The 17,704-nt window shown below is 43.1% G+C and overlaps 6 protein-coding genes across 9 annotated transcripts; 4 read left to right on the forward strand and 2 right to left on the reverse strand.

Moving 5' to 3' along the window:
- Nucleotides 1-19: 19 nt before the first annotated feature.
- Nucleotides 20-2,817, reverse strand: LOC145711303 (bromodomain testis-specific protein-like). 2 transcript variants are annotated; one of them, XM_081789023.1, is made up of 9 exons: nt 2,712-2,817; nt 1,796-2,671; nt 1,563-1,745; nt 1,389-1,519; nt 1,260-1,344; nt 929-1,217; nt 445-531; nt 305-403; nt 20-262 (listed from the first exon to the last, which is right to left on the reverse strand). In XM_081789023.1, exons 1-9 carry the CDS (start codon nt 2,781-2,783, stop codon nt 225-227), a joined length of 1,860 nt encoding a protein of 619 aa, XP_081645149.1. In that variant the 5' UTR covers nt 2,784-2,817; the 3' UTR covers nt 20-224. The 2 variants fall into 2 exon arrangements, with proteins under 2 accessions (XP_081645149.1, XP_081645150.1); XM_081789024.1 differs by having other exon boundaries at nt 1,127-1,217; nt 2,712-2,816.
- A 42-nt stretch (nt 2,818-2,859) lies between these two features.
- On the reverse strand, nt 2,860-7,238 carry LOC145711302 (uncharacterized). Its single transcript, XM_081789022.1, has 10 exons — nt 6,880-7,238; nt 5,743-6,835; nt 4,706-5,698; nt 4,328-4,660; nt 4,221-4,286; nt 4,031-4,175; nt 3,852-3,989; nt 3,676-3,806; nt 3,550-3,627; nt 2,860-3,505 (listed from the first exon to the last, which is right to left on the reverse strand). Exons 1-10 carry the CDS (start codon nt 6,948-6,950, stop codon nt 3,203-3,205), a joined length of 3,351 nt encoding a protein of 1,116 aa, XP_081645148.1. The 5' UTR covers nt 6,951-7,238; the 3' UTR covers nt 2,860-3,202.
- Nucleotides 7,239-8,118: 880 nt separating this feature from the next.
- LOC145712227 (double-strand-break repair protein rad21 homolog) lies at nt 8,119-11,867 on the forward strand. The gene is made up of 10 exons (XM_081789913.1): nt 8,119-8,276; nt 8,629-8,773; nt 8,820-9,161; nt 9,205-9,612; nt 9,676-10,002; nt 10,232-10,402; nt 10,446-10,606; nt 10,650-10,791; nt 10,835-11,281; nt 11,325-11,867. Exons 2-10 carry the CDS (start codon nt 8,630-8,632, stop codon nt 11,523-11,525), a joined length of 2,343 nt encoding a protein of 780 aa, XP_081646039.1. The 5' UTR covers nt 8,119-8,276; nt 8,629; the 3' UTR covers nt 11,526-11,867.
- Nucleotides 11,868-12,079: 212 nt separating this feature from the next.
- On the forward strand, nt 12,080-14,726 carry LOC145712228 (uncharacterized). Its single transcript, XM_081789914.1, has 5 exons — nt 12,080-12,357; nt 12,527-13,265; nt 13,307-13,889; nt 13,935-14,307; nt 14,373-14,726. Exons 1-5 carry the CDS (start codon nt 12,142-12,144, stop codon nt 14,724-14,726), a joined length of 2,265 nt encoding a protein of 754 aa, XP_081646040.1. The 5' UTR covers nt 12,080-12,141.
- Nucleotides 14,727-14,752: 26 nt separating this feature from the next.
- Nucleotides 14,753-15,820, forward strand: LOC145705127 (uncharacterized). Of its 2 annotated transcripts, none has more exons than XM_081782586.1 (4): nt 14,753-15,012; nt 15,060-15,350; nt 15,473-15,631; nt 15,680-15,820. In XM_081782586.1, the coding sequence occupies exons 1-4, from the start codon at nt 14,844-14,846 to the stop codon at nt 15,793-15,795; spliced, it is 735 nt and encodes a 244-aa protein (XP_081638712.1). In that variant the 5' UTR covers nt 14,753-14,843; the 3' UTR covers nt 15,796-15,820. The 2 variants fall into 2 exon arrangements, with proteins under 2 accessions (XP_081638712.1, XP_081638720.1); XM_081782594.1 differs by having other exon boundaries at nt 15,090-15,350.
- A 35-nt stretch (nt 15,821-15,855) lies between these two features.
- On the forward strand, nt 15,856-17,498 carry LOC145705110 (CYFIP-related Rac1 interactor B-like). 2 transcript variants are annotated; one of them, XM_081782575.1, is made up of 8 exons: nt 15,856-15,997; nt 16,042-16,165; nt 16,212-16,363; nt 16,406-16,461; nt 16,504-16,622; nt 16,663-16,954; nt 16,998-17,079; nt 17,119-17,498. In XM_081782575.1, the coding sequence occupies exons 1-8, from the start codon at nt 15,958-15,960 to the stop codon at nt 17,247-17,249; spliced, it is 996 nt and encodes a 331-aa protein (XP_081638701.1). In that variant the 5' UTR covers nt 15,856-15,957; the 3' UTR covers nt 17,250-17,498. The 2 variants fall into 2 exon arrangements, with proteins under 2 accessions (XP_081638701.1, XP_081638693.1); XM_081782567.1 differs by having other exon boundaries at nt 16,212-16,461.
- The last annotated feature ends 206 nt before the right edge of the window (nt 17,499-17,704 follow it).

The raw sequence follows: 17,704 nt of genomic DNA on the forward strand, positions 1-17,704 counted from the left end.
GCTTTTGAAAAAAGACAGATTTATGTGATCTTCGTTCGGGTTTTATTTGCAGCGTAAGTTGAACATAAGTAAAGTAATAAACTTATTGCAGTCTTGAAAACGCATTGTAAGGTAGTGATCATAATGTGGTGGCTAGCGCACGTGACGTGAATGGAGGACTGGTCCAACGGTGTGTTTTTGCATGAGTGAATGATACCTTCCTTCTTTATTGCTCGTTTCGAAACTCAGTGAGCTTCAGACAGAGAGGACTCAGAATCTGATCCTACAGTAACCGTTAGCCTTGCTGATTGAAATTCTTACTGACCTGATGAATCATCAGAGGAGTCGGAGAGTCTGCTGCCGCTCTTCTTTTTCTTGATTTCTTTGGGCTTTTCTTCGGGTTTTTTAATTGCTGCCGCAGCCGCTAGTTTTTTTATTTGAGAAAAATTAAAAAAATAGACAAACCTTTTTGCTTACTGGTCTTTTTCTTCAGGCAGAAGGAAACGTACGTATCGAGCTCCCTCAATGTGGCAGTTTGTAAAGTATCGAAATCTAAAGAGAATAGTTTAAATTTCGGACCCGACTCAATCAGCAGAACGTGTACCCTCGACCACCTCCACCACGAGTTAACTCGTCGTATACATCATTTGTGCACTGTATGTACTCGACGCGTTGAGGTTAAATAAAGAAGGGATACGATAATTAGTAAGGCTGCTAATTTGAGATCGGAATTTGGGACAACGATCTTGGCTGATTGGATTTAGACCTCGTCACAGAACACCAAGTTGTACGTTGGCGGAAGCGCAAACGACAACTTCTCCAAAACACCTATGATCAAAATTCAACTGGACAAGCTTTAGGCTAAATTTCGTTCACGACTGCTGAACCCACTGAATATTGATCAATTGATAACTCTGATGCCAGTAAAAGTGACGATGCGATATCTTACGTCGTTCGACCGTTTCGTTAAAAATATCTTTCGAAATTCTCATTTGGTTCTGGACCAACTTATGCATTTCTTTAATTATCGTGTCCCACATTTCGAGCTCGATGTCCAGCGCGAATTCAAAGGGGGACTTCGCTGTTGCTGAGAATTCGGAGTTTGGGGTGAGACTACTCGAAGGTGTCGATAGTGAAATACGATTACCGATTTCGATCTCGTCTGGGTTGTGCTCGCGGTAGTGCGATTCGCGGTTTTGGATGATCGTCACCACTCTTCCGAGCTTATCCGATGGTAACTAAATTGATGATAAGAAGATTGCCTTGTCGCTTGTGCATACTCTGTTGATATCTAAGCTCAGTTGTCGCTTCTCGTCGTAGGTCATTTCTTTGTGATCGTCATCAGAGTCAAAATCGTAGATCGCACTAAAATTCAATTAAGACCTCACCTCCAACAGATATGATCTTACCCTTCTCCATCTCTATTTCCGCCCTTCTTCCCGGCACCCATGTCTCCCTTCTTCTTCTTTCGCTTTCCAGCTTTAACCAATCTTGCTTGAAGATCCATCAAATAAGCCAACTGCTCTTGAACTTCCCTCAGCTGAAAAAAATCAATGGAATCAAGGATGACTAACTTCACAAACCTTCTTTTGGATCTGTTGGAGTTTCCTCCCTCTTTCATCGTCAGAATCCGAGTCGCCAAAGTCCGATTCTTCCGAATGATTTGCTGCTGCATCTGCTGCTGAGAAGCTATCAGCTAGTTTTGCTTCAAAAACCTTCTGAAGACGGGAAGCCATTTGAACAACCTCGTGATCTGGTGGATTGTACTAAAAGACATGATTGCGAAACTGAGCTACTTTCAAAGAAAGCTACTTACAGCTCGACAGTTTTCGAAGATCAAAAGAATATCCGCGGTGAATTCATCTTTATTATTGTACATGTCGTTGTCGAGATTTTTCTGAACGGTGGACAAGTCCATCGGCTTTTTAATCACATCATAGTAGTCGTGCAACTCGAGAGCTTTCACATCGACGGGCGTGTAGAACGGCCATGCGTATTGTTGATGTCTTTTTTGATGAAGCTCTCGGAGGATTGCCGCGCAGACTCGCATTTCCTTCTTTTTCGGCATCGCGCCTCCTGATTTCTTCGATGGCCCATCGAAGCCCGACATCGACTCGGTTTTCCTCTTTGGTGGATTTGGCCGTGTTCGTCCTGTTGGCGCACTCGCTCCGTTTTTCATCGGTGCGGCGGAGAGTTGAGGCATTTCAGGACCGCCTGGGGATGGAGCGATGCTGGTGTCAAGATCGGTCGTAGAATTCATCGACTTAGAACTTGGTGCTGGGCTTGGAACGGGGTCGATGGACATTGGCGTTGGTGGATTCCGATCGCGAGTGCCCAACGGAGCTCCTGAGGGAACTCCAAGGCCTTCAAGCGGATTTTTCTTTCGCTTTTGCTTTTCTACGACGGCCTCGACTTGTGGCATGTTCTTGATCTTGTTGTGAAGAATATCCTGGATCTTCTTGCCCATGATTGAAATATCATCTGTAGGTCTGTTGTAAGTATAGCAGTTTTCGAACATGAGGTCGTAATCGGCGATACATTGCTTGGCGGATTCGTATTTACAGCCGTAGAGCTTCTTTTTGATCGTTGACATGTCCATGGGATTTTTGATGATAGTGAAGTAGTCCGGAAGGTTGAGTTCCACAGGATCAACGGGCTTCTGGAACGGCCAGGCAAACTTGTGATTCCATAGCTAAAACTGATAAACGAAAAGAAAACTGAAAATTTATTACCGTCATAAAGATATTTTTCTTTATATATTGCAACTGGTTAGTCATTGGAAACTTTTTTCCGTCGTCTGGCATCGTGGGCAATTTCAATGATCTGAAAATTTTACTTATTGCCTGGAGTTGTTTTCTTGTTTCTTGTCAAGTAAGTTTTTATGTCAGAGAAAAAGTTTTTGGTCTTTTGGTAGATAAAGATAGAGAAAAGGACAAACTTTGAAAGGTTCACTTGGGGATGGAATTCTTTTTTGCGCACCCTTTTTACCAAATAAATATGTTTAAGATAAATTGTTTTAGGCTATTTACAAGACCTAAATAGTTTTTTAAATTGTATGAAGATACGCTTTTCTCAAACTTTTGTTTTAATTTTGTAAATGAAGAAGTGTTTGGCGAAATATGTTTATAAATTATAATTGTTACTGTTAACTGTACAGTACTGAGATAGTAATAAAGTCTAGAATTTAAAAAATACTGGGATAATAATACTGAAAGTATTTATACTATGAGTTGCTGTTGATAGAAGTCTTTGCCATAAGTTCATCAATTTCCGACAAACTGGAGGTTGGATTTTCTGGTGATTCGTCTTGAACTGCTTCCTCTTTAGCGTCATCTTCTTCACCTTCCTGCGAGTTTTCATGTTCTTCTTTGTCTTGTCCTTCCTTTTCTTTCTCATCTTCCGACCCTTTTTCTTCTTCTTCATCATCAAAAACGATCGGAAAGATCTCATCCAGCTGGTCAAAGGCGATGTGTCTCAGACTTTTTGCAGCCCACTCTGCGAGATTTTCTTTATCTTGTTGATTAACCTTTTGAAAATGATAAAAAAAAATTGGGGAGAGAAAGAACATACTGTTATAAATATATTTTCAACGTCAGGATCAACTGGATCTCGCAGCGTGTGATGGGTGAGTATCCCCGTGCTCATGAACTACAAAAAGGTTTAGTTTTCGTCGACAAACAAACAGTAGTACTGTACCTCAAATATCCTTCGGAAAGCATCGACGATCCCAAGTTTGGAGGAGTTGAACGAGGCGGGCGTTATATTCACCGAGTAATAAATAATCAACTGAAGCTGCCAAACTGATAGTTTTTGCAGAATATGTTCCTCTAAAATTTCAATTGAGTGCGAGCAAGAGAAAGAAATGTACTCACCTTGGGAGCGGAGGTGAATCATGAGTCGGCAGATTCTGTCCATGATTGAATATGCTTCCAGAGCTTCGTTTCTCCAGAAATTTGCGCGTCTGACTTGTTGCAAGCTTGACGATGTTAGTTCGACAGGAAGGGGATCATCTTCAAATAGGGATTGATTCTGAGGGGTCTCGTGGGCTTACCAGAAAGAGGGGCAGTGATGTCTTTGCACGTGAAATGAAGGCGACATTTGACGGATTCGTTGAGAATCTCGCCTGAAACTAACACACTAGCGTCACCTTCTTCTACGCCGAGATTGAATGTCTTATCGATACAAGACGGAAGTGTCTGAGTAAAGTGTTGTTGGAATTATCTTTCACGAGAAGAGACTACCTTTAAAATTTGTTTCTTTAGAGTTTGCGAAGGCGGCGATTTGAAAAACAGCACCATTTCTGATTCCTAAAGACAGCTTCTTAGCTGAAAAATACGTCATAACTTACCATAGTATCATGAAGAAGATTTTTCATAGGTAGTGCACCAACTCTGAATAAATTTCTCACTTGTCGTAGCTCGTTGAGATCCTTCTTCTGTTTTACTTCTGCCTCAGTGGGCTCGCTCTTCTTTCGCTGGAGAATTTTCATGCCGTTATTATTACGAGCGTCGTCGAGCATTTCTACGAGGTCGGGTCGGCCCGCATCTTCGGCAGCCTGCCGGACCAGCGCGTCTGATAGGTTTTTCATGCTTTTCTCGACGATCTTCGTTACTTTCTCCAAAATATCTTGTTTCTCGGCTGGCAGGGATATTCGATTACAGTGTTCCAATAAGATGATATCCTAAAGAATCATTTTGCTGGATGAAAAATTGGTGAAGATTCTTACCGTTTGCTCTAAGACCCCATTTCTGCAAGGGAGATTCGCTCCCAGCACATTTTCAACCTCCAGTTCAGCTGTGATATCTTCAAGCATGCCTCTCAAGCTCTGGGCGGTTTCATCGTTGACCTGTGGAGGTGGCATTGGCGGCTGGATCGATGGCTGGGGGATGAAGGGTAAAGGTGGTGGAGGAACTGAATATATCGGTGTCGCACTCGGCGGTGGGAGAAAAGAAGGCGGCGGATGCATGTAATGCGGTGGTAGTGGGGGTTTGTTGGGGCTGATTTCGGCGCTAATCGGGAAGAAGGGCGACCCCGGCTGGGCGCCGGGTGTCGAGCTCTGAGCTGCTGCGGGGATGTACACACTGTGAATCACTGGTGGTGGATTCGAGCGTGGATGCATCCCCCTTGGGTGGCTGCTCGGCTCGTAGCTGCTGCTGTTTCTTGGCGTTGTTGATTGCGTTTGTGGACTGCTGCTGCTTTTTGTTGCCGCTGTTGGCGTTGTTGGCGGCGTTGTTGTGTTGCTGCTGTTTCTGTCCATGCTGGTTGTTCTTGCGTTGCCAATTGGAGTTGCCAGTAGTAGCTTTGTTGGTTGACTGCTGTCTTTGTCCTTTGATGTTTCTGACTGGTGCTTGGGGCCTGGACTTGCTGTAGCGGACGTCGAGGGGAGAGAAGCTTGAGGCTGGCTGGAACTGCCCAAGCGGGCCTGTGTCCCAGCTGCTTCCTCCTGTCCCTGTCCATCCTTGATTGATGGTGTTGCTGAATTGTCCGTACTGCCAGTTCCACCAGTTGGTGCAGGGTCGCCCATTGAGTTTCCCGAGATCTGATCTTTTCTTCGCCAGAATTCGTCCGTGTTGTTTCGATTCTGCTCGCCTCGGACCCACGCTGGCTGAGGCAGGGCGCTAGAATTCTCCACGCCGTCTGACTTCATCATTTCTTCCATTTCTTTTATCAAAATTTCTTCGTCGGGCTTCTTATCTACCTTCTTAGTTCTTATCGGATCCTAAAAAACGATATGTTATTTTGGTCGATGGAAAAAAACGGTACCTGTACTCCTAGAGCTTTTTTCTTCATATTTTTAACATGTTCCAGCTCGTTCGGTAGCAGCAGCTTCGATCCGAGTAACCAGTCGATAAAATTCCATGCGGCTTTACTTTGCGCTTCTTTCTTGCTCTGCGCCATTCCTGTTCCCGTTTCTTTGAATCCCTCCGCGCTCAAAATGCACTTGAAGCTTTGATTCGGTCTTTCGCCTATCGTCGTCCAGTTGTAATTCGGCCTAATTTGTCTAAACCCTAACCAGGCGTACAACCAGGCTTTTGGCTCCATATTCGTGTTCTTTCTTTCTGCTTTGTTGGCACCACGAAGGTTTGCTGATCCAGAATTTTGGCCGTTAAAAAGTGCCATTCCAGGTTTTTGAAGAAGATGGCTCCACGCCATTTTCTCCTTTCCTTCTTCTTCTGTCGACTTTACTTCAGCGATAATCTGGGCCTCTTCTTGGCCTCCTTTTGAATATGGAGCGATGAGTTTTTTCTGCGGCTGGATTAGCTCAGGCCAGGTTTGCCCGTCTGCGTCGAAAGTTGTGGGAGGGGGAGGTTTGGTAATTTCGATTTTCTGTGCTCTATTCTGAGCTGGAGCCCTTGAGCGGACTTGGCGGGGTTGGCGGGGATGGAGTGGCGCTCCTCCGTGGGGATTCGGAGAGTTTGGGGTGTTGTATCGCTGGTGGGGAAGGAAGCCCCCTTGGGGGTGATGAGGGGCATGGTATGGATTGGGGGAACTTTGCGGATTGGGGCTGTTTTGGTGATATGGATTCATCATCGGATTCCATCCAGGAGGAGAGCCATATGGAAGGCCGTTTTGAATGCCAGAATGACCAGGTCCAGGGACGCTTTGGGGACTCATGAAGGGAACACGGGGGCCATTTGTATTTTGATTCTTTGGCGGGTAGAAAAGACCGGACAGACCAGGACTGGCGGGGTAGTTTTGCGAGTTTTGAGGGTAGTGCCCGCCATTTTGCTGTGTCCAGGATAGTTTTGGATTGTGGCTCGTTTGGTAATTCGTTTCCCCAGGATTTAGTGAATTTGGATTTCGATCGAGGCCATTTTGACCGTGGATCGAGCCTATTTCACCGTGGAAGCCAAAGCTAGAAAAGGAGAATTAGAAAAATTGAGGAGAATCGGGTTTTACTTGTTTTGATTGAACTGAGCATGATGATTTCGATGGTAATTTGATTTCTGATGATGTTGATTGTAGCTCATTCTTTGCTCTTCTCCTGTTTCAGGTCGTTTCTTTGCTTCGTTTTAGACTTCTCATCGCTTTTTTAATCTTCCCTCTCTACTTCCTTTCTTTCCGAATTATTCTCACGAATCTTTATCTTCTTTCTTTTTAATTTCTTTCAAAGGGATGAGCCGCGCATTTTCACTTTTCAAAATTCGTAAAAATTGTTCTAGCCGTGTTGATTTATGACCGTGTCGTTTTTACGTGCCTCCCTTTTTAGCGATTCTCTGGGATGGATTCGGTGGATTCCACCCTCTCAACGAAACGAAGGAGAAACAAAAATAGAATGCCCTAAGGGTAGCTGCCAGAGCCGACTCTCTCTCTCCTCCCCTCCTCAGTAGGGTCAGAAACCAACCAGCAGGTCACGGAGCAGAGGGCGCCAATTCTAGCGATTTTGAAATTTACCGAAAATACCTTAGGCCAAATGGTTTCCTCTGAATGAATTATCACCGCGTTGCCAAAACAGTGTTTCAAAAATGAATGCAATTAGCGTGTTTGAATAAATAGCTATTTGAAGTATATATTCCGAGGGATATTTATTAATTACATATTATTTAATTACACAGGTAGAAACATAGAATGGAGCAAAAAATATTCTGTGAGTAAAGAGGTAAGAAGCGGCTTGCGGCTTCGAGCTGCAAATAAAAAAGCCGCACTTTGCGCGGCTTCATTTCTTTTTTTTCTTATTTCAAATATTATTTTTATTCAGAATAAAAGAATTATTTAAAAAATACATAAATAAATTCACTTCATAATGGAAATAAATATTTGATTTTCTATTTTAAAACGTAAATACTAAATTGATAAAATTAAAGAACTTTTTATGTTTATTTCTTTTTTTTTTTCTTTTGAAAAGCTGTTCATCCCTTTCGCAAAGTTGACTTTGTTGATTGAATTTGTTGAATTGTCCAAGTTTCGATTTGTTTTAAAAATCTGTCTCACAATTGATTGGAATTGGTAAATGACGTGGGAAAATGAGTCGAGTTGGTATGAGTCACCTTTTCTTTTTGTTACGTGCGTGGCTTGAGTTTGCGTGCGCTCCCTAGTTGGCTTAGGGTGGCGAGTGATTGGCCGCGCGCACTACTAGTGCGCGTTGATTGGCAGATTAAATCGCGGCGAGTAGCGCCCGAGGCAGTCGCTTCCCGCCAAAAGCACGCTCGAGCGCGCCACGAACTCTGTCACTTGAGCCAAAGAGCCCAAATTTGAATCAAGAAAACTTTCGAAATAACAGCGCTAGAATAAAGAATCGAGAATCTGAATCAATCGAAGAAGATCGAAATCACACATCCGCCGTAGAGAAGAAAAAGGTAACGATCTTTGTTCAAGATATAGTTTTTCGTAAAAGCGCTTTTTATTTGTGCTTTTTATGCATCAGTGATTTTGGGAACAATAAAATTTCAAAACGGAAAATTCGTTTTCATTCATTTTCTGTAAGAAGGCAGCCTTTCTAAGTATAAATAATGATTGTCATCGAGTTATTTTGTTTTCTGATCTTTTCTATCGAATATTTTTTTGACAATTTACCTTTAATATGATAATTAATTATAAAAAATTAATTTATGATCATTTTTAACCAGAAATTGCATAAAATGACCTTCAGCCTAAATCTTTTAGAATTCTTTTTTATAACCTCTCGTATTCTAAAACCCGTATTTTCAGGATGTTCGCTCACGAAATTATTCTCGAGAAGTCTGGGCCTCTAGCCCGGGTCTGGCTGGCCGCGCACTGGGACAAGAAATTGAAGAAAAAAGACATCTTCGAAACGAAATTAATTGAATCAGTCGACAATATTATCAATCCTAAGGTAGAACCGTCCATCCCTCTCAACCAGGCTCAACCTTCTATTTTAGATGAAACTTGCTCTGAGAACATCAGGCCATTTGCTCCTCGGAGTCGTGAAGATTTACAACAGAAAAACTGGCTTTTTGTACACTGACTGTAACGAAGCCATAATCAAACTGCGCTCTGCCTTTCGACCGGAGCAGAAAGAAATGACGATCAAAGAAAACAAGACGAAAAAAGACGATAAAAAGCTGTTTCTTTCCAACATCGATTTGGGAGACATAGATGACAAACTGCCGGATATCAACGACCTCGATCTCGATAAGAATCGCGCCAGATTGGAGGAAATCACGCTGAGGGAGGAAAATGACTTTTTAAACGCTGACGATTTGGAATTAAACGATTCTTATGTAAGTTCCCCTTTTGCGTTTTTGTTTTAATAAAATCGATTAGCCGTATCAAGGCGATTTGGCAATCGATTTCAACAATGAAGAAATGATGCGAGATTTGACCGAGGTCTTCGGAGAGCATCAACTCGACCTTGGAGGGCATGACACCAATTTCCTCGGCGATGATCAATCTGAAATGGGAGACGATCACACTCTCGGTGGAGGATCGCCGCCCGAAATCGACCAGGACTTGGGAGACGCGCCCGGACATGCTATGGAGAATTATGACAATCCGATGAGCGTGCACATGATGGAGGATACTATCGATGATGGTCCGATGTCTCCACCACCGCGCCCGCCAAGACCGGAGACGGCTGACTCGATCATGGACTCGCAGCCGCCGACACCGATCACGGTGAATTTTGGAAGCATTCAGGAGCCAATGACGCCTGGTGGCATGTCTCAGGAAAGGGTCAACTCTTTCTTATTCTCTCTTTTTTTCCGGAATAAATTGCAGTAATTGACCCTCAAACAGACAAGTTCCCTAGCCATGGAGCGTCCCGAGCAACCTCCAACTCCAATGTACCACGATTCGATGCCCCCATCCCCGATGCATCCGCAAACCCCAATGTCCAACCCTGTCATGCAATCAACAATGCTCCAGCGAACCCCTCCCTCCCCAGCCCAACCCATTCACGTCCCACAATCTCCTCAGCAGCAGCAAGCCCAGCGAATGCAGCTCCGAGATCGAAGACAACCCGAAAGACCTCAAAGCACGAGGTCATTTGTTTTGGAGCCAACCGAACATATCACGCCAAAAGGTGGAAGGAGGAAGATCAGAAGACAGCTAACCATTGATCAGGTAAGAATCATAAGAGCATTTTCTCATGGATCGGTTGGTATTCGAAAATTTGGGGTTGGGGTAAGCAAGGATTATAAACCGGACTCCCTCTACTGATTTTCTGTGAGGATACGTCCCTTTTCTGGAACCTAATTCTCCTATGAGCGAAAAACTGACAACTTCATCATCACCCTCTCGGAACCCAATCGGGTTACTTTTTCCTAAACTGGACCTAAACTGATACATCTAGGCTATCGGAATCGACGCTGAAACCATGCGTTCGCAGCTGCGCGACCATGATGACATCGTCGGTCGTTCCGTCATGGCACCACCCGTTGAGAAAATTCTCAGAAGCAAAGAAGACACCAGTGTTGATAAGCTCTTTATGTTGCCGATTTCTTCAATTCACACGGGCCTACACGTAAGAGAATTTGGCACAAGATCGTTATTAATTCATCGTTTAGCAATCTTGTTTTATTTCCAACTGTCGTCCAGATCTTCCAGCATGTGCAAATCTTCGAATCGAGCAAGCAAATGTCGACTCTTACAATACTCATCTTTATATGGATCAGCAACAACAGCTGGATAGAAGTCACGACTCTGACGATGACGGATATGATTATGAGTAAGTTCCGACTTTCAAAACAGCCATTTTATTTCTCTTCTAGCGACAACTACGGAGGACCACCATCAGTAGCGTCCTACCACGAGGAAGGAAGAAGGGACATCAATCAGCATATCAACTCCCAACAGAACATTTCGCATCAAGATAGCCAATGGGACAGAGCTGTGAATCAAATGCCCAACAATGTAAGTTCGTTTCTCTCACTTCTCTGATTAAAATGAATCTCAGATGTCGAACCCTAACGATATGAGTATACAAGCCGCCGATTTCACCCTTGGAAGCAGCATGAATGATAACTCAATGATTCCTCAACAAAAGGAGCTTCCTCCTCCGTCGCCGGCTCACTCGATCCACGATAATCTTTCAATGCCACCAACACCTGGCGCACCAGTCCAAAACTGGGGCGCTTCTGGAGCTCTTTCGGCAGCTCCATCGCCAATGCCCATGCCGGAGTCTCCAGCTGCAGCGCCGTCTCCAGCTCCTTCCATGGGTCTGCCAGAACCAGAACTGCCAATGGACCCAATTCCTCCGACGATTCAGCAGCCCGAACCAAGTTCAAGTGAGAGTTCAAACTACGAACCAGAGCCGAAAAGGATGAGAACGGCCTCGGCGGAAGCGGATTTCCAAGAAGTCGAAGCTGGAAAAGGCACCGCCGCTTGCATCAAGCTCACACAGGTAAAGACCTAAAAATAGCGAAAAAACTGATGTTCGTTTGTAGCGACTTCTGATGGAAAACAACGTCGTTTCACTTAACCAAATGGCTTACGGAAACAACCGAAAACTTGCCGCTCAGAAGTTCTACTCCTCCTTAGTAATGCTCAAGCACGAGACCATCGAAGCCCACCAAAACGAGCCTTTTGGGGACATCATCATCCGCAAGGGCAGCAACTTTGGCGCGGAAATTCTCGATCACTGCTAGTTTCTGCTAATTCTATTAGTATTATTGAATCTATTAATTCGCTACTTGAAACAAGTAAAGCTGCAATAATATTTTTTATAAGCTTCGAATTCCTTATGTTCAGTACACAACAGCTGGAAAAATACTTGTAAAGTCATTCAGTATATATCTTCTTTAACCTTCTTCTTTTAACCTTCTATTCTTTGCTCTCCCTCCTAAACAAAATGAAAGAAAACTATCTACGACCCGCTGAAGAATGAACATTCTTTTTTCTTCCAATTCTATTGATCTTTGAAAAACTTGCTCCATGTCTGCCATTCCCTGTACAAAGAAGTCCCGGTTTATTTTTTGAATAAAATTTCATAAAAAATATCCAGAAAGATAGAAAACGAAGCGGATTGTCGTTCAGTCAACCGCTTTGATTTCCTCGTTGTTTTCATATTTTCGCAAAACGAGATTTCCTTATTTGGAGATTTGAAAAAACGTATGATTCTCATTCGCCCAGTTGCTTCGGCGACCAACCGGTTTGATTCCAATCTGATTACGCTTGCGCCACTCTCTCAAACCGCTTCAATTTCATTCGCGAAAACCCCGGTGTCTCATTTTTTCCGATTTATAGAGAGAGAAAGAGATCGTAATGGCCAACAATGAAGCCTTCAATGCGCTTCAACGGGAGGCCCTTTCGCAGCTGTTGACGTCGATCGGAGTCAAGGCAGAAAACCTCAGCGACGAGGTTGATGCAGGAATTAAAAAATGGCGGCTGAATCGGTTCGGATCCACGAATCCAAACACTGTCAAAGATCAAATTGAGTCCGTCGTGGACAAATTCAGAATGCATAATTTTACAGCACAGGTGAGTCTTACTGAGTTCCTTTTTCACTCTTTTAAAATATATTTTACTATGTTAAATTTACCCAAATTTCGGCGAGCCCTTTTCTCCGCCCATTTCGCTGGTTCAAAATCAGAGTGATTTAAAACCACTTTCGATTCATAATTTATCTATATTCACCAATAAATATCAGGCCGACGACTTCGACGATCATTTGGACAATTTCATCGACCGAGCTCTTGTGAAAGGAAAGTCGGGCAACTCTGACCTACACTGGGAGATTCTCCACTTTCTGCTGGAAATGTCCAACTCGCCAACTCAAGCGGCAGAGATCAAGAACCCTGCGAAGAAAGCCAACGCCAGCATCGAGGAGCAATCAGAAGAAAGCGAGGACTCTGAGAACTCGAATTCGGAAGAATTCGACAATGGAGATCGCTGGGACGACAAGCTATCCACGTGGTCGGAAGTGACGAAAAGCGATGAGGGTGAAGATAATGAAGATCTTCCTGAAGAGAACCAGCGGTCAGGATTTCCTGAGATTCCGAAGAAATTCAAAGAGTTCAAAAGAATCGACAGAGTTTATAATCTCGCAGAAGAGTTCCAAAAAGTCGCCGATAAGCATCCAACGCGACAAGTCTACCCTGTCGGAGAACAGCCCTGGAAAGGCGAGAAAACAATGGGAAAGCTCTACGGAGAAGTGATGGACCACGTGCCTATAAATGGAACGCTAGAGTATTGGATTGAACAGACGAATTTGCTGCACAAAAAGGGCTACGGAAAGGGGTTTGATAAGACGAAATATATAGTGGCGAATGAGAGGCAATGTCAAGTCTGGCTCTGTGATTCTTGTATGGGAATGACTGAAAACCACCTGGTTATTTGGAACGAAGAGAAGCAGCAAGCGTCTATCAATGAATTTATCCTCGTCCAACGTAAGCCCTTTCCTTTCAAATTTTACATCATCGTAAATTAGATACTGCACCAGAGTGGCATGGCTACATAAAACGCCTTCTTCCACTAATCACTAATGTCCGAAAAGTACGAGACTTTTTCTGGGGCCTAACAGGATCGACGCGCCATGAGAACAAATTCTTCCGACCTGCGTTCCTCGACTTTGACATACAATTGATGGATCTTCTTCAATCGCGCGTCTTTGTCTTCTTTCGTCGATGGCGAAATCATGCGATGACGAAGCACACTCTTTGCTCCACTGATCTTCTTGTATCCAGCGCGATGAAGCAGATTTTCGAAGAAGGGATGAAAATAACCGAAATCGCACTTGAAGTAATCTCTGTCGATCGATCCGCGAATCCTTGCGATATCAGTTCGCGAACGCTTTCCATTCTCTTCAAACATCTTCCAATAATTCACAAGAGTTACGAAAGCTTCGCCGCCGAGTATTCATTCCTCCTGAAAAAGTGCATGTGGAGATATGTCAATTGCATTCAACTATTTGCGTCGCAAAGAAGCTTCATCAAAGTTGTCCCTACATTTCCGCTTCGATTTACTGACGTTGATAAAGACAGTGAGAATTTTATTGACGAATGCGTCGCCAGGTAAACACTCCTTTTCAAGTTGAAATAGAAGGAAATTTACTTCAGATCGAATAATTTCCCGATCCCTCCATTGGAGCCTGCGTTGAGTTTACTTTACGAAATTATGCGGATGCGCGCCGTTCTTCAAAACTGGGGCGTCGAGGAAAGATTTTCCGATCGCACATTTATGTTGGAAAACGCGTTTGAGGAGCATTGGGATGAACTGTCCGACAAATACTTTGGGCGAAGAAATGTGCTTGATGACGCGTATTTGTCAACGCGGGTTTGGGTGAGCTACGAAGAGAAGAAATTCACGAAGGAGCAGTTGGAGAGCTTTGGCCCTTTTGCTGAAAGGATGAAGCAATTGAACAAGAAAAAAGTCTATCACAGGCCGGAGAAATCGACAGATTGGAAGGCTATTATCAGAAAGCCAAGCAAGGTACTAAATGGAAGTCCATTTAGAAGTTTCTTCTTTTTTTAGATTAATTTAACTATTACTAATAGGGAAATTTCAACTTCAAAATGTCACGTGGCGCCGCGCTTAATTGCGGAGAAACCAATCCCTGGCATAAAGAATTCCTCAAGCCGATCATGGCTCATTTGCGCTCGCAATACAAGTGCTACAAAGCGCAACTGGCGGAAATCGACCTGCAACGCTATGTTGATGCGCATATTGATTTCTTTCTCGGAGATATGGGCGATCATGTGAACGATATTGCCTGGCTGCTGATGGATAAGAGTCTTGGAGGGAAGCTGCACTCGAGTCTTGTCGAAGAAGTTATAGGAAAGGGGATAGAAAAGGAGAGAGAGAGAGAGAAATTTTCTCATAGATTCTTTCATGTATGTTTTAGTTCGTAAGTAGTTGTTATCCCTGGGAAAGAACAATGTCCGCGCTTCCACAAATTCGAATTCGACATAAAAATCGAACAGAGCTCTCCCAAATCGGCTCTTGAGCGGCTTCACATCGCTTTTAAAATGCCACCGATGCTGAAAACGATTATCAGCGACAGCTGCCAGGAGCGATATCTGAGAATATATCGCCGCATGATTCTCATGGCTTGCGCTAGCATTGGTGTTTCGGGCAGATTCGCCGACAAAAAGAATCGGGCCAGAGAAGAGGAAGAGTACTCAGAGGAATCATCTGGTGAGTTTTTTACATATTTCTGCAGCGTTTGACAGTTGTTGGTTCAGAGGCTTGTTTCTTGAGCACTAAAAATTTAGCGTTTACCGAAGACGAGGCGGACGAAATTTACATGCAGCGACACCTCCAATTGATTCTTCCCACTTTTGCCCATGCCTTCCAAATCGCCATCATTCAACCTCTCGTTAAACAGTTCCGCGAGAACGCTGCCCGATCTGACACCATCTTCGACTTGATAAAGTACCACAAAGAAATGGTGGCAAAGCTCGAAACAGCTGTTTTCTTCGAGGAAACGCCGGTGATTGGGAAGAAGGTTTTGACGATTCTGAAGATCGCAAAAGGTGAGCTTGAAGTTGACGAGTTTATCTGAAAGTTGATTTCCCCTCCATTAAAAAGCGAGGCCGCTTTTGAAGGTCCCTGAGGGATCATTTCGAATAAATCGAAGCTAACAAAGTGTGTTCAGACTTTGAGCGAAACCACCACAAGAGATCGACTCAAGAGGAATTTGTCAAAACCTGCGCGGATTTGAGAATGCTCACCAAATCGATCCACGATAAGCTTGTTGACGAGAGAACGAGGTCGCTCTTCCAGGGAATGTCGGAAGTACTCTACTACACCGATGGTAAATATTTGCTTCGATATTCAAGAGACCCTTTATCTCAATTTTTAGTCCGAAACCAAGCTCGAAATAATGCTCTTTCCGCGGCGATGAAGTTCAAAGGAGCACATAAAAATGCTCAAATTTTCTTCCCCAGCGTAGGAACTCCCGTAAAGAAAAATCTCTAGTTTTCGTTTGCAAATATCTTTCACATTCCAAAAATTCACAATTTGACCAAAGTTCATCTCTCTTCTCTCACTGCCTTTACCTCGATTTCTTTAATACTATTTACACATCTTACAATTTTCAATTAATTTTTTTTTTTAAAGAATGAATAGAATCCACTAAAAATGGGAAATTTATTGAAAATATTGAGCAACAATTGCTTAGGTGAGGGCCTTACAGAATTCTTCATGAAACAACCCATCTTTTAGATAGCACTCATGGATTCTCGGAAGAAATCTTCCTTGATTTCGACAATGTCATTCCAAAAGAAGAGGAGCGCCAAGTTTACAATACAGTGAGTCCTATTCTTGCTGAATCACAGGACATTCTCAGGTGCGTTGTCCACAGAACGACGATTAAATTTCATTCGTTCTTTTAGAGATCTCACAAATTACGAAGGTGCCGCTGCAGAAATTAAGAAATGCATCCAGTCGCCTTCGGATCAAGAGCACAAAGATCATACTTGGAACACACTTTTGCCTCTCGTCGTCAGATTGAAAAGATATTTTGAGTTTTCATCCGCGCTTACAGGTATTTTGTCAACCAAATTATGCGTTAGTTATTTGCTTTTAGATGCGTATATCGACATAATTAGAGAACTGACAAGACATCAAGGAACTGCCACTCATGTAAGTCGGAAAATATCGATGAATTGGACTGAAATTCTTTAGCAACTTGAGCAAAAACAAGCACTGGCAAGACAACTGGGTGATCTTCTTCATTTTACTCTGAATTTCGACAAGAAGAAAATGGAGAACTCTCAGATTCAAAACGACTACAGTTTCTTCAGGTAAATCGCTGCCTAAATTATCTTCCTAATCGCTAATTAGACGACTGACAAACCATTATTCGCGAATGAAAGACGTTCAACTTCCCGGCGAAAAGAACGAAGAACTGAGTCAAGCTCAAGCCAACGACATCTCTTTCTTCTACGCCAAGCCCACGCCGATGCTCTCAATTCTATCAGAAGCCACTGTAAAATTCGTCGACGGTCAAAACGAAGACGTCAAACTCAAGACGCTTACCATCTTGAGCACTTTTGCCAACATCACAAAAACCATGATTGAAAAAAATGAGTTCCGATCGAAGCTTTCGACAGAGTCCATTCAATTATGCGAGAGAGTAAGCCTCCTTTCTATTGTTCTTTTAATATTTGCTTTTCTAGGTCATGACAGCAGCAATCATCCTTTATGACCATGTTCATCCAAACGGTGCCTTCGAGAAAAAATCCGCCATCGATGTCAAAGGTACCCAGTTTCCACCAACCCCAAATTTATCATTTCTAGGGGCCATCAAGCTTCTTTTGTCACCAGATGAGAACAATGCTATGCTGAACGCACTGCGCTACACAACGAAAACGATAAACTCAGACTCGACCCAGAAGCAAATCAAGCAACTCCTCGAAGTCAAAAGCTAGTTCAAAATTCAATGATCACCGTCCGTCAAAACTACCGCAATTATTCCTTCCAGATTTCGTCCAATGCAAACAAAAAAGTATTCCTAAGATTCAACTTCACACAAAAAAGTACCATGAAAATCTGCACAAAATCAAACAAAGAAAATCTCTTCCAACTGCTCCTCCTCCCTTTCCTTCTCTTTCCAGCTCTCTTCTTCCTCGTTTTTAGTTTATTTTTGTTGATGCTTAATAAATAATAAATCAGATTCATTTCATTGCATTATTACAATGAATCCACGGGAAAAAACGTCACGGCCAAAAGCAAATTATCTTTATTTACTCGAAACACAATGAATAAGCGGTGTAGGAAGATTACTCTTCCTTGATTTCAAGAAATGATCCTCCCAATATTAGATTTCAATCGTTTCAAAAGCTCTTCAACTTTTTTTGTATCACGACGTCTAACAATTTGTTTG

This window comes from Oikopleura dioica, chromosome 1 (assembly GCF_907165135.1).
Source record: "Oikopleura dioica chromosome 1, OKI2018_I68_1.0, whole genome shotgun sequence".
In the NCBI taxonomy this organism is placed as follows: Eukaryota; Metazoa; Chordata; class Appendicularia; order Copelata; family Oikopleuridae; genus Oikopleura; species Oikopleura dioica.